Below are 15,506 nucleotides of genomic sequence, written 5' to 3' on the forward strand. Positions count from 1 at the left end.
GCGGAAGCTGGTAACATTGTGTCAATATCCACAGTGAAACAAGTACTGTATCAACATGAGCTGAAAGGCCACTCTGTCGAGAAGAAGCCATTACTCCAAAAGAAACATAAAAAGCCAGATTAATGTTTGCAAATGCACACAGGAACAAATACCTTAATTTTTGGAGACCGATATTGTGGTCTGATGAAACTAAAATTGAACTTTGGGCATAGTGACCATCATTATGTTTGGAGGAATAAGGGAGAAGCTTGGAAGCCTAAGAACACCATCCCAACTGTGAAACACGGGGTGGCAGCATCATGTTGTGGGGTTGTTTTGCTGTAAGAGGGACTGGTGCATTTCACAAAATAGATGGTATCATGAGAAAAGATTGTGGCAATAGTGAAGCAACATCTCAAGACATCAGCCAGAAAGTTTAAGCTTGATGGAAATGGGTCTTCCAAATGGACAATGACCCGAAGCATACTGCTAAAATGGTAACAAAGTGGTATAATGATAACAAAGCCAATGTTTTGGAGTGGCCATCACCAAGCCCTGATCTCAATCCTATTGAAAATTTATGGGCAAAGCGGAAAAGGTAGCGAGCAAGGCGACCTACAAAACTGGATCAGTTACACCAGTTTTGTCAGCAGGAATGGGCCCAAATTACGACCAGCTATTGTGAGAAGCTTGTGAAAGGATATCCCAAACATCCAAGTCATTCAGTTTAAGGGAAATGGAACCAAATACTCATGAAATGTATCTAAACTTTTACTTTGCAGTAAGTAATAAAATGCCTTAAAACATTCTCTCTCTGTCATTATTCTGGCATTTGGCAAATATTAATAATTATGGTAAGATATTGAGAAAAACATGTCTTTTTATATAGTGAATGTAAACTGATGATTTCAGCTGTATGTACAAACATTCACTCACTCACACACTCTCTCACTCACACTCTCTCACACACACACACACACACACACACACACACACACACACACACACACACACACACACACACACACACACACTATATCCTTTTCATGGCATTCTTTTTTTTAAAATATGTCCCAGTTAAGTGTCTTGCCTGAATAGCAGAGCTGTGTCTCATAGTACTTGGCAGCACAATCCGTTTAGTCTTCATTGAGGTTTTAAAACGTCAGTGCAAAAGTATTGAGGCTCACTCATGTTTAAAGGCTATGGGCGGTCCTAAAGTAGTTTTAAAAGGGCTTAGTAAATGAAGAAGTCCTGGTTACTGTGTCCATTGACTATGAAGGGGTACAGTGATATGTGCTGTTAGTTTAGATGATCGAGCAAAGAGCTGGTCCATAGTGCATAATTTGTATTTTCTGCACAGGTGCGATGAAGAGCGGGTGGCTATAAAGTACTTTTCACTAAGAAGCATGCTCACTGCAACCATTATCGCCATCATGATGGAAAGAATCATAGAATGTTAGTTGGTAGGGACCTCAAAGCTCATCGTGTCCAACCTCCTGATTAATGCAGCGCAGGATTCACTCTGTTCAGCCTATGTTCGAAGACTTCCATTGGCAGCTTGTTCCACTCATTGATCACCCTCACTGTTAAAAAGCTTCTGCTAATATCTAATCTGTATCTTCTCCCTTTTTCAGTTTCATTCCATTGCTTCTTGTGTTTACATGTGCAAATTAGAATGATGATCGCTCTACACTGTGACACCCCTTCAGATATTTGTAGACAGCTGTTAAGTCTCCTCTCAGTCTTCTTTTTTGCAAGTTAAACATTTCCCAGATCCTTTAACCGTTCCTCATAGGACATACTTTGCAGTCCGCTCACCACCCTGGTAGTTCTAATCTGAATTTGCCTCAGTTTTTCAATGTCTTTTTTTAAAATGTGGTGCCCAGAACTGGACACCGTATTCCAGATGAAGCCTGACCAAGGAGGAGTAGAGTGGGATAATTACTTCACGTGATCTAGACTCTCTGCTTCTCTTAATACATCTTAGAACTGTATTTGCCTTTTTTGCTTCTGCATCACACTGTTGACTCATACAGTCTGTGATTTATTATACATGTCTTTTTCAATCATGTTTAGTTCTATTCCTGCCATTCTGTAGCTGTAATTTCCGATTTTTTTGCCCAGATGTAAAATTTTGCATTCCTACCTGTTAAATACCATTCCTGGTCGCTGTCCATCGTTCAAGCTTATCTAGATCCTTCTGAATAGTTTCCCTGTCTTCTCTAGTGTTTGCTATCCCTCCTAGCTTTGCATTATCTGCAAATTTTATTAGTTTACTTTCAGTTTCCTTATATAGATCGCTTAAAAATGTTTAACACTGGGACCAGGACAGAGCCTTGTGGTACCCCCTCTTGAAACACTCTTCCAATTGGATGTGCAACCATTTATTGACACTCTGAGTATGATAACTGAGCCAGTTATGAATCCACCTAACTGTACTCTTGTCAATCCCATGCTTGGTCATTTTTTCAATAAGGATAGTATGAGATACTTTATCAAATGCTTTGCTGAAGTCAAGATATACTATATCTACTGCATTTTCCTGACCTACTTAGTCATTGATTCCATCATAGAAGGAAATTAGATTAGTTTGCATTACTTGTTTGCTACACACCCATGCTGGCCCTGGTTAATTACTGTATTATTTTTCAAGTACTTGCATACATGCTGTTTAATAATTTGCTCAAAGATTTTTCTTTGTATAGAAGTAAGACTCACTGGCCTGTAATTTCCTGGCTCCGTGTTCTTTACTTTTTTTCAAGATATAGATAACATTTGCCCTTCAATAATATTCTCGGACTCTTCCTGTTCTCAAGGATTCTGGCTAGTGGTTCTGCAAATTCCTCGGCTAAGTTTCAGTACCTTAGGATGTAATTCATCTTGACCAGGAGATTTAAATTCATTTAAATTAGCTCAGTGTTACCTCACCTGTTTATTGGTAGTGTGTTCCTTCGATGTCACCGTGAAGATCAGTTGGTTACAATTGCTTTCTTAAAGAACACATGCAAAGTAGGAGTTTAAAAGTTTATCCTTCTCAACATCATTTTGGACCACTTCACCCTTTTCATCCTGTAAAAATCCTGTAACATCTTTGACTTTTTTGCCTTTGAAATAACCCCAAATCCTTTTTTACTGCTTTGGGTCTCCCTTGCAAGCCTCACTTTATTACTGGCTTTAGCTCTTCTATTCCAAGAGATTAGAATCTTTGCCTTAGCCTACAGTTTAAAACTAAGGTTTGAAATTAAATTTCTTTTCAATTTTCTTCTCTTTTTAAAGGTACGCATGTTATGGAAGGATCTGGAAAAATGGTTGTCACTGCAATTGGAGTGAATTCTCAGACTGGAATTATATTCACTTTACTTGGAGCTGGAGAGAATGAAGAAGAAAAAGAAAAGAAGGAAAAGAAAAGTATGTATCACATCATCTATAAAATTAGGCAATTTTTTTATAACCGCTATTATGGCCAACTGCTCAGTGCTCATTTACATCGGCCATTTACCTGCACTAATCCCTTTGTTAGGTTCTCTGTTGTACAGCACCACACTAACTTTACAACATGTAAGCACAATTGTTAGAATTGATTGAACTAATTTTCTATGTAGAGATGGAGTCTCTTGTAAAATGATTTCTCAACAATCAATATTAAGAGATTGAATATTTTTTAACAAATAATGGTGGTGCCATGAATAACATATGGATCATTTTTTTGTTTTACAAATTGTGCTTCTCTTGCACCTAGACCCCCTTTGATGCCATCTTGTAATATGCATTTATATATCGTGAAAGAATGAAACTTTCAGATTGGTGTAAATACAATCTTTGCAAAATTTCACTAGTAGCAGCCCTTTTACTTAAGTTTACATACTGTGTTTTTTTTTAGTTGCACTTGCAGAGCTGTGGCACTGGTTGGCATATACAGTGCCGGCAAAAAAAATCTTTACACTTGCGCAGCAAAAAAAAACTTTACATGTAAAATCCACATCATAATTTCACTTTTTAAAAGTGTACACAATGGGGGAGATAATAAAAAACTGTCTAATATTAAAGCTGGCTTTACTGCAAATATCAACCAATCAACGCTCAGTTTTCACTTCTCTGGTAAAGCGAAAGCTGCACTCTGATTGGTTATGTGCAGCTCAGCCAGTTTTGCTATTAGGCAGTCTATTATCTCCCTCAGTTTTTTATTATCTCCCACAATGGGTCGAAAGAAGGTTAAAATGGAAGAGAAATCCCATGCCTTGACTCTGTTCGAGAAGGGGGATTCAGTGATTGCTGTAGCTAGAGATCTGGGAGTGTCAAGAGAAGCAATTTATCAACTGAAGCGGTCGGCGGCATCATTGCCTCCTGGGATGGTGCCGCAGAGGAAGTTGGGCTCTGGCGCACCTAAGAAGACTTCACCAAGGACTGATAAGCTTCTGAAGCGTGAAGTGATGTTACATCCTTCTATAACTGCTGTTGAACTGAAAAACAAGTACCCTATGCTCCTCCAGAACATCGCAACTAGGACAATTCGTCACCGCCTGCAGAAGGACCTGGGTCTACCAAGTTGTCGTGCCGCAAAGAAGCCCCTGCTCACAGCAGCAATGAAGAAGAAAAGGCTTGTCTTTTGTAAGAAATATCAAGATTGGACATCTGAAGAGTGGAAGAAAGTGATGTTTAGTGATGAGAGCACTTTCAGGCTTGTCAGGGGAGGCTCAAAGGTTGTACGTCGTCCGAGTACCGTGTCCCGGTATAACCCAAAATATACAGATAAGACTGTTAAACACCCTGACAGTGTGATGGTGTGGGGTGCTGAATCCATGCCTAAACGACTGCAGATGGTGATAAAATGTAAGGGTGACGTGACAAAATACTATTTGTAATAAAATATCCACAATAAAACACTTGAATCCACTTGAATATTAAGATTTTGTGGTTTCACTGAACTTTTGAAGATTTTTTTTTTTTTGCCGGCACTGTAGCTGTTACAGTAGTGAATTCCTCATTAAATGGTCACTGCCATTTCAATGAACTTAAAGGTTATTAGCATTATGAAGGCGCCCAGTGGTAGTACTGAAAGTACAGCATCCAGGTTAATATGAATGTAATTTCTCCCGGGAGCCATCAGCTTTCCCATCATGCAGACATGCTCGGAGCAATTAGTCACATCACTGAGAGCGGCCTCTGTAAGCACGACCCAACACTGAGTGACAGCTGACTCTACGGTTTATCAGTGCACAGCCAGTTGTCAGTCTGGGCCACAGCTCGCTTACAGCCAATGCTATGTGTTGTGAGCATGACTGTAATTGCTCCTGGCATACCTGCATGACTCCAAGTCTGCGGCTCCCGGGAAGAGTAAATATTGAGGCTTCATTGATAGTTTATCTGTTAGTTTGTCTGATTCCCTTACTTTGAGCTTGATATCACACTCTTGATGAGCTATCAATGAAGCCAAAGAGGCTGGATTAGGGCATGGAAACAACCTTGGGAGGTGGAGGTTTGGATAGTTTTCTAAGCACCTAACACCGTTTGCATATAAATTAAAATGTTGACTTCTTAGGAATGCAGCAACAAATATAAGGTATAAAGGTGTAGATGCATTTATTTTTCTTTTTGTCTTTCACGTTCCCCCCCTTTTTTTTTTTTTTTTTTTACCACAAAGGACCGTTGGAATACATTTTTTAGAATGTTCTCCTTTCTGTAACAATTAAAGAGGGGTTACTAACAGCGATCAGGATTGATCTTGGCTTTTTCTTTTCTTATTTTTTACGCACTTTCTGTTTTTGTTTCACACATTGTGGACCTACCCCCATTAGCGCATGATCTTTCATGAGGCATTAACCCCTTAATGACATCCAATACGTCTTTTTACTGACCTCAGAGCATAGCCTTCCCCTACAGGTGACAATCCAGCAGCTGTCGGCTGTACACTATCGCTGACAACTTGCTGCATCAGCCACGATCAGTGTTTGCGCCGTCCAAATCTGTTTAACCCCTTAGATGCTGCTGTCAATAGTGATTACATCATTATAAATGGTTAACAGAGTGTGGGGGCTTCCTCTTTATCCCGATTGGTGCCCTCAGATCATGACTGTGTGGTCCTGATGTTTGCCATAGCAATTCATGACCAAGTAGCGGCCTTAGAGTCTGACGGCTGTTGTAACCTGTTCAGAAGTTAGAGACATTTAGGTGGTAAAAGTGCACATTTTCATTTGTCATGTCACTTTGCATTAATTCCTGAAAAGCACCTGAAGGGTTAATAAACTACCTGATGGCAGTTTTCAATAAGTCAGGGGGTGCTGTTTCTAAAATATTATCACTTTTGGGGGGTTTCCAATATATGGGACCCCAAAGGCACTTCAAACCTGGATAAGTCCCTAAAAAAATTAACTTTGTAAGTTTTCTTGAAAAAATGAAAAATTGCAGCTACATTTTTAAACCTCCTAAAATGCTAACAAAATAAAATAACATTTTACAAATGGTGTTGCTGTAAAGCAGACATGTGGGAAATGTTGTTTATTAATGGTTTGCTATGGTATGACCCTCTGGATTAACCCCTTCATGACCCAGCCTATTTTGACCTTAAAGACCTTGCCGTTTTTTGCAATTCTGACCAGTGTCCCTTCATGAGGTAATAACTCAGGAACGCTTCAATGGATCCTAGCGGTTCTGAGATTGTTTTTTCGTGACATATTGGGCTTCATGTTAGTGGTAAATTTAGGTCAATAAATTCTGTGTTTATTTGTGATAAAAACGGAAATTTGGCGAAAATTTTGAAAATTTCGCAATTTTCACATTTTGAATTTTTATTCTGTTAAACCAGAGAGTTATGTGACACAAAATAGTTAATAAATAACATTTCCCACACGTCTACTTTACATCAGCACAATTTTGGAAACAAAATTTTTTTTTGCTAGGAAGTTATAAGGGTTAAAATTTGACCAGCGATTTCTCATTTTTACAACGAAATTTACAAAACCATTTTTTTTAGGGACCACCTCACATTTGAAGTCAGTTTGAGGGGTCTATATGGCTGAAAATACCCAAAAGTGACACCATTCTAAAAACTGCACCCCTCAAGGTGCACAAAACCACATTCAAGAAGTTTATTAACCCTTCAGGTGCTTCACAGCAGCAGAAGCAACATGGAAGGAAAAAATGAACATTTAACTTTTTAGTCACAAAAATGATTTTTCAGCAACAATTTTTTTATTTTCCCAATGGTAAAAGGAGAAACTGAACCACGTACGTTGTTGTCCAATTTGTCCTGAGTACGCCGATACCTCATATGTGGGGGTAAACCACTGTTCGGGCGCACGGCAGGGCTTGGAAGGGAAGGAGCGCCATTTGACTTTTTGAATGAAAAATTGGCTGCACTCTTTAGCGGACACCATGTCACATTTGGAGAGCCCCCGTGTGCCTAAAAATTGGAGCTCCCCCACAAGTGACCCCATTTTGGAAACTAGACGCCCCAAGGAACTTATCTAGATGCATAGTGAGCCCTTTAAACCCCCAGGTGCTTCACAAATTGATCCGTAAAAATGAAAAAGTACTTTTTTTTCACAAAAAAATTCTTTTAGCCTCAATTTTTTCATTTTCACATGGACAACAGGATAAAATGGATCCTAAAATTTGTTTGGCAATTTCTCCTGAGTACACCGATACTTCACATGTGGGGGTAAACCACTGTTTGGGCACATGGTAAGGCTCGGAAGGGAAGGAGCGCCATTTGACTTTTTGAATGAAAAATTATCTCCATCGATAGCGGACACCATGTCGCGTTTGGAGAGACCCTGTGTGCTTAAACATTGGAGCTCCCCCACAAGTGACCCCATTTTGGAAACTGGACCCCCCAAGGAACTTATCTAGATGCCTAGTGAGCACTTTAAACCCTCAGGTGCTTCACAAATTGATCCGTAAAAATGAAAAAGTACTTTTTTTTCACAAAAAATTTATTTTCGCCTCAATTTTTTCATTTTCACATGGGCAATAGGATAAAATGGATCCTAAAATTTGTTGAGCAATTTCTCCCGAGTACGCCGATACCTCATATGTGGGGGTAAACCACTGTTTGGGCACACGGCAGGGCTCGGAAGGGAAGGCGCGCCTTTTAACTTTTTGAATGGAAAATTAGCTCCAATTGTTAGCGGACACCATGTCGCATTTGGAGAGCCCCTGTGTGCCTATGCAATGGAGCTCCCCCACAAGTGACCCCATTTTGGAAACTAGACCCCCCAAGGAACTTATCTAGATGCATACTGAGCACTTTAAACCCCCAGGTGCTTCACAGAAGTTTATAATGCAGAGCCATGAAAATAAAAAATAATTTTTCTTTTCTCAAAAATGATTTTTTAGCCTGGAATTTCCTATTTTGCCAATGGTAATAGGAGAAATTGGACCACAAATGTTGTTGTCCAGTTTGTCCTGAGTATGCAGATACCCCATATGTGGGGGTAAACCACTGTTTGGGCGCACGGCAGGGCTCAGAAGGGAAGGCACGCCATTTGGCTTTTTAAATGGAAAATTAGCTCCAATCATTAGCGGACACCATGTCGCGTTTGGAGAGCCCCTGTGTGCCTAAACATTGGAGATCCCCCACAAATTACCCCATTTTGGAAACTAGACCCCCAAAGGAACTAATCTAGATGTGTAGTGAGCACTTTGAACCCTCAAGTGCTTCACAGAAGTTTATAACGCAGAGCCATGAAAATAAAAAAAAAAAATTATTTTCTCAAAAATGAATTTTAGCCCGCAATTTTTTATTTTCCCAAGGGTAACAGGAGAAATTTGACCCCAAAAGTTGTTGTCCAGTTTCTCCTGAGTACGCTGATACCCCATATGTGGGGGTAAACCACTGTTTAGGCACATGCTGGGGCTCGGAAGTGAAGTAGTGACGTTTTGAAATGCAGACTTTGATGGAATGCTCTGCGGGCGTCACGTTGCGTTTGCAGAGCCCCTGATGTGGCTAAACAGTAGAAACCCCCCACAAGTGACCCCATTTTGGAAACTAGACCCCGAAAGGAACTTATCTAGATGTGAGGTGAGCACTTTGAACCCCCAAGTGCTTCACAGAAGTTCATAACACAGAGCAGTGAAAATAATAAATACGTTTTCTTTCCTCAAAAATAATTTTTTAGCCCAGAATTTTTTATTTTCCCAAGGGTTACAGGAGAAATTGGACCACAAAAGTTGTTGTCCAGTTTCTCCTGAGTACGCTGATACCCCATGTGTGGGGGTAAACCACTGTTTGGGCACACGTGGGGGCTCAGAAGGGAAGTAGTGACTTTTGAAATGCAGACTTTGATGGAATGGTCTGCGGGCGTCACATTGCGTTTGCAGAGCCCCTGGTGTGCCTAAACAGTAGAAACCCCCCACAAGTGACCCCATTTTGGAAACTAGACCCCCAAAGGAACTTATCTAGATGTGTGGTGAGCACTTTCAACCCCCAAGTGCTTTACAGAAGTTTATAACGCAGAGCCGTGAAAATAATAAATACGTTTTCTTTCCTCAAAAATAATTTTTTAGCCCAGAATTTTTTATTTTCCTAAGGGTTACAGGAGAAATTGGACCACAAAAGTTGTTGTCCAGTTTCTCCTGAGTACGCTGATGCCCCATGTGTGGGGGTAAACCACTGTTTGGGCACACGTGGGGGCTCAGAAGGGAAGTAGTGACTTTTGAAATGCAGACTTTGATGGAATGGTCTGCGGGCGTCATGTTGCGTTTGCAGAGCCCCTGGTGTGCCTAAACAGTAGAAACCCCCCACAAGTGACCCCATTTTGGAAACTAGACCCCCCAAGGAACTTATCTAGATATGTGGTGAGCACTTTGAACCCCCAAGTGCTTCACAGACGTTTACAACGCAGAGCCGTGAAAATAAAAAATCATTTTTCTTTCCTCAAAAATGATGTTTTAGCAAGCAATTTTTTATTTTCTCAAGGGTAACAGGAGAAGTTGGACCCCAGTAATTGTTGCGCAGTTTGTCCTGAGTATGCTGGTACCCCATATGTGGGGGTAAACCACTGTTTGGGCACACGTCGGGGTTCGGAAGTGAGGGAGCACCATTTGAATTTTTGAATACAAGATTGGCTGGAATCAATGGTGGCGCCATGTTGCGTTTGGAGACCCCCTGAAGTGCCTAAACAGTGGAAACCCCTCAATTCTACCTCCAACACACCCCTAACCCTTATCCCAACTGTAGCCGTAACCCTAATCACAACCCTAACCCCAACACACCCCTAACCACAACCCTAACCCCAACACACCCCTAACCCTAACCACAACCCTAATTCCAACCCAACTCTAAGGCTATGTGCCAACGTTGCGGATTCGTATGAGATTTTTCAGCATCATTTTTGAAAAATCCGCGGGTAAAAGCACTGCGTTTTACCTGTGGATTTACCGTGGATTTCCAGTGTTTTTTGTGCGGATTTCACCTGTGGATTCCTATTGAGGAACAGGTGTAAAACGCTGCGGAATCCGCACAAAGAATTGGCATGCTGCGGAAAATACAACGCAGCGTTCCCGCGCGGTATTTTCTGCACCATGGGCACAGCGGATTTGGTTTTCCATATGTTTACATGGTACTGTAAACCTGATGGAACACTGCTGCGAATCCGCAGCGGCCAATCCGCACCGTGTGCACATGGCCTAATTCTAAAGGTATGTGCACACGCTGCGGAAAACGCTGCGGATCCGCAGCAGTTTCCCATGAGTGTACAGTTCAATGTGAACCTATGGGAACCAAAAATCGCTGTACACATGCTGCGGAAAAACTGCACGGAAACGCAGCGGTTTACATTCCGCAGCATGTCACTTCTTTCTGCGGATTCCGCAGCGGTTTTAGAACTGCTCCAATAGAAAATCGCAGTTGTAAAACCGCAGTGAAATGCGCAGAAAAACCGCGGTAAATCCACGATAAATCGGCAGCGGTTTAGCACTGTGGATTTTTCAAATCCGCTGCGGAAAAATCCGCATAGGACCAGAATACGTGTGCACATACCGAAACCCTAACCCTAGCCCTAACCCTACCCCTAACCCTAACCCTAACCCTAGCCCTAACCCTACCCCTAACCCTAGCCCTAACCCTACCCCTACCCCTAACCCTACCCCTAACCCTACCCCTAACCCTACCCCTAACCCTAACCCTAGTTCTTACCCCAACCTTAGTGAAAAAAAAAAAAATTCTTTATTTTTTTTATTGTCCCTATCTATGGGGGTGACAAAGGGGGGGGTCATTTACTATTTTTTTTATTTTGATCACTGAGATAGGATATATCTCAGTGATCAAAATTCACTCTGGAACGAATCTGCCGGCCGGCAGATTCGGCGGGCGCACTGCACATGCGCCCGCCATTTTGGAAGATGGCGGCGCCCAGGAAAGAAGACGGACGGACCTCGGGCGGCCAGGTAAGTATAAGGGGGGGAGATCAGGGCACGGGGGGGGCGTCGGAGCACGGGGGGGTGGATCGGATCATGGGGGGGGGTGGATCGGAACACGGGAGGGAGGATTGGAGCACGGGGAAGGATTGGAGCACGGGGTGAGGGATCGCTGTGCGGGGGGGGTGGATCGGAGCACGGGGGGGGGGGGGTCGCTGTGTGCGGGGGGGGGGATCGGAGTGCGGGGGGGTTTGATTGCAGCACAGGGGGTGTGATTGGTGCACGGGGAAGCGGACAGGAGGACGGGGGAGCGGAGCACAGGACGGAGGGGAGCGGACCACAGATCGGGGGGGTGGGGGGGCGATCGGAGGGGTGGGGTGGGTGCACATAAGTGTTTCCAGCCATGGCCGATGATATTGCAGCATCGGCCATGGCTGGATTGTAATATTTCACCAGTTTTTTAGGTGAAATATTACAAATCGCTCTGATTGGCAGTTTCACTTTCAACAGCCAATCAGAGCGATCGTAGCCACGAGGGGGTGAAGCCACCCCCCCTGGGCTAAACTACCACTCCCCCTGTCCCTGCAGATCGGGTGAAATGGGAGTTAACCCTTTCACCCGGCCTGCAGGGACGCGATCTTTCCATGACGCATATGCTGCGTCATGGGTCGGAATGGCACCGACTTTCATGACGCAGCGTATGCGTCAAAGGTCGGGAAGGGGTTAAAGGGGTAATCATTGAAATTTTGAAAATTGCTATTTTTTAACATTTTTCTCAAATTTCTATTTTTTTTTTCTTAACCCCTTCCCGACCTGTGACACAGCGTATGCGTCATGAAAGTCGGTGCCAATCCGACCTGTGACGCATATGCTGTGTCACAGAAAGATCGCGTCCCTGCAGGCCGGGTGAAAGGGTTAACTCCCATTTCACCCGATCTGCAGGGACAGGGGGAGTGGTAGTTTAGCCCAGGGGGGGTGGCTTCACCCCCTCGTGGCTACGATCGCTCTGATTGGCTGTTGAAAGTGAAACTGCCAATCAGAGCGATTTGTAATATTTCACCTAAAAAAATGGTGAAATATTACAATCCAGCCATGGCCGATGCTGCAATATCATCGGCCATGGCTGGAAATACTAATGTGCCCCCACCCCACCCCTCCGATCGCCCCCCCCAGCCCCCCGATCTGTGGTCCGCTCCCCTCCGTCCTGTGCTCCGCTCCCCCGTCCTCCTGCCCGCTCCCCCCGTGCTCCAATCACACCCCCCCGTGCTCCAATCAAACCCCCCCGCACTCCGATCCCCCCCCGTGCTCCGAACCACCCCCCCTGCACACCGATCCACCCCCCCTGCACACCGATCCACCCGCCCGCACACCGATCACTCTCCCCCATGCTCCGATCCCTCCCCCCCCGTGCTCCGACGCCCCCCCGTGCCCTGATCTCCCCCCCCTGTGCCCTGATCTCCCCCCCTTATACTTACCGATCCTGGCGGGGTCCCGTCCGTCTTCTTCCCCGAGCGCCGCCATGTTCCAAAATGGCGGGCGCATGCGCAGTGCGCCCGCCGAATCTGCCGGCCGGCAGATTCGTTCCAATGTGAATTTTGATCACTGTGATATAATCTATCACAGTGGTCAAAATAAAAAAACCGTAAATGACCCCCCCCATTTGTCCCCCATAGATAGGGACAATAATAAAATAAAGAATTTTTTTTTTTTTTCACTAAGGTTGGAGTTAGAACTAGGGTTAGGGTTAGGGGTAGGGTTAGGGGTAGGGTTAGGGTTAGGGGTAGGGTTAGGGGTAGGGTTAGGGGTAGGGTTAGGGGTAGGGTTAGGGGTAGGGTTAGGGGTAGGGGTAGGGTTAGGGGTAGGGTTAGGGGTAGGGTTAGGGTTTCGGTATGTGCACACGTATTCTGGTCCTCTGCGGATTTTTCCGCAGCGGATTTGATAAATCCGCAGTGCTAAACCGCTGCGGATTTATGGCAGATTTACCGCGGTTTTTCTGCGCATTTCACTGCGGTTTTACAACTGCGATTTTCTATTGGAGCAGTTGTAAAACCGCTGTGGAATCCGCAGAAAGAAGTGACATGCTGCGGAATGTAAACCGCTGCGTTTCCGTGCAGTTTTTCCGCAGCATGTGTACAGCGATTTTTGTTTCCCATAGGTTTACATTGAAATGTAAACTCATGGGAAACTGCTGCGGATCCGCAGCGTTTTCCGAAGCGTGTGCACATACCTTTAGAATTAGGCTATGTGCACACGGTGCGGATTTGGCTGCGGATCCGCAGCGGATTGGCCGCTGCGGATCCGCAGCAGTGTTCCATCAGGTTTACAGTACCATGTAAACCTATGGAAAACCAAATCCGCTGTGCCCATGGTGCGGAAAATACCGCACGGAAACGCTGCGTTGTATTTTCCGCAGCATGTCAATTCTTTGTGCGGATTCCGCAGCGTTTTACACCTATTCCTCAATAGGAATCCGCAGGTGAAATCCGCAGTAAATCCGCAGGTAAAACGCAGTGCCTTTTACCCGCGGATTTTTCAAAAATGGTGCGGAAAAATCTCACACGAATCCGCAACGTGGGTACATAGCCTTAGGGTTAGGGTTGGGTTGGAATTAGGGTTGTGGTTAGGGTTAGGGGTGTGTTGGGGTTAGGGTTGTGGTTAGGGGTGTGTTGCGGTTAGGGTTGTGGTTAGGGTTACGGCTACAGTTGGGATAAGGGTTAGGGGTGTGTTGGCGTTAGAATTGAGGGGTTTCCACTGTTTAGGCACATCAGGGGTCTCCAAACGCAACATGGCGCCACCATTGATTCCAGCCAATCTTTCATTCAAAAAGTCAAATGGTGCTCCTTCCCTTCCGAGCCCCGACGTGTGCCCAAACAGTGGTTTACCCCCACATATGGGGTATCAGCGTACTCAGGACAAACTGGGCAACAATTACTGGGGTCCAATTTCTCCTGTTACCCTTGAGAAAATAAAAAATTGCTTGCTAAAACATCATTTTTGAGGAAAGAAAAATGATTTTTTATTTTCACGGCTCTGCGTTGTAAACGTCTGTGAAGCACTTGGGGGTTCAAAGTGCTCACCACATATCTAGATAAGTTCCTTGGGGGGTCTAGTTTCCAAAATGGGGTCACTTGTGGGGGGTTTCTACTGTTTAGGCACACCAGGGGCTCTGCAAACGCAACGTGACGCCCGCAGACCATTCCATCAAAGTCTGCATTTCAAAACGTCACTACTTGACTTCCGAGCCCCGACATGTGCCCAAACAGTGGTTTACCCCCACATATGGGGTATCAGCGTACTCAGGACAAACTGGGCAACAATTACTGGGGTCCAATTTCTCCTGTTACCCTTGAGAAAATAAAAAATTGCTTGCTAAAACATCATTTTTGAGGAAAGAAAAATGATTTTTTATTTTCACGGCTCTGCGTTGTAAACGTCTGTGAAGCACTTGGGGGTTCAAAGTGCTCACCACATATCTAGATAAGTTCCTTGGGGGGTCTAGTTTCCAAAATGGGGTCACTTGTGGGGGGTTTCTACTGTTTAGGCACACCAGGGGCTCTGCAAACGCAACGTGACGCCCGCAGACCATTCCATCAAAGTCTGCATTTCAAAAGTCACTACTTCCCTTCTGAGCCCCGACGTGTGCCCAAACAGTGGTTTACCCCCACATATGGGGTATCAGCGTACTCAGGAGAAACTGGACAACAACTTTTGGGGTCCAATTTCTCCTGTAACCCTTGGGAAAATAAAAAATTCTGGGCTAAAAAATTATTTTTGAGGAAAGAAAACGTATTTATTATTTTCACTGCTCTGTGTTATAAACTTCTGTGAAGCACTTGGGGGTTCAAAGTGCTCACCTCACATCTAGATAAGTTCCTTTCGGGGTCTAGTTTCTAAAATGGGGTCACTTGTGGGGGGTTTCTACTGTTTAGCCACATCAGGGGCTCTGCAAACGCAACGTAACGCCCGCAGAGCATTCCATCAAAGTCTGCATTTCAAAATGTCACTACTTGACTTCCGAGCCCCGACATGTGCCCAAACTGTGGTTTACCCCCACATATGGGGTATCAGCGTACTCAGGAGAAACTGTACAACAACTTTTGGGGTCAAATTTCTCCTTTTACCCTTGGGAAAATAATAAATTGCAGGCTAAAAAATCATTTTAGAGAAAATAA

At 44.1% G+C, this 15,506-nt stretch overlaps 1 protein-coding gene across 5 annotated transcripts in view; it reads left to right on the forward strand.

Moving 5' to 3' along the window:
- ATP2B1 (ATPase plasma membrane Ca2+ transporting 1) overlaps positions 1 to 15,506 on the forward strand; it is a 207,982-nt gene that overhangs the window by 132,873 nt on the left and 59,603 nt on the right. For all 5 annotated transcript variants that reach the window (XM_069764375.1, XM_069764378.1, XM_069764373.1 and 2 more), the window contains exon 6: positions 3,256 to 3,387. In XM_069764375.1, coding sequence (XP_069620476.1) covers positions 3,256 to 3,387 — 132 coding nt within the window. The remainder of the gene's footprint in view (positions 1 to 3,255; positions 3,388 to 15,506) is intronic.

This window comes from Ranitomeya imitator, chromosome 4 (assembly GCF_032444005.1).
Source record: "Ranitomeya imitator isolate aRanImi1 chromosome 4, aRanImi1.pri, whole genome shotgun sequence".
In the NCBI taxonomy this organism is placed as follows: Eukaryota; Metazoa; Chordata; class Amphibia; order Anura; family Dendrobatidae; genus Ranitomeya; species Ranitomeya imitator.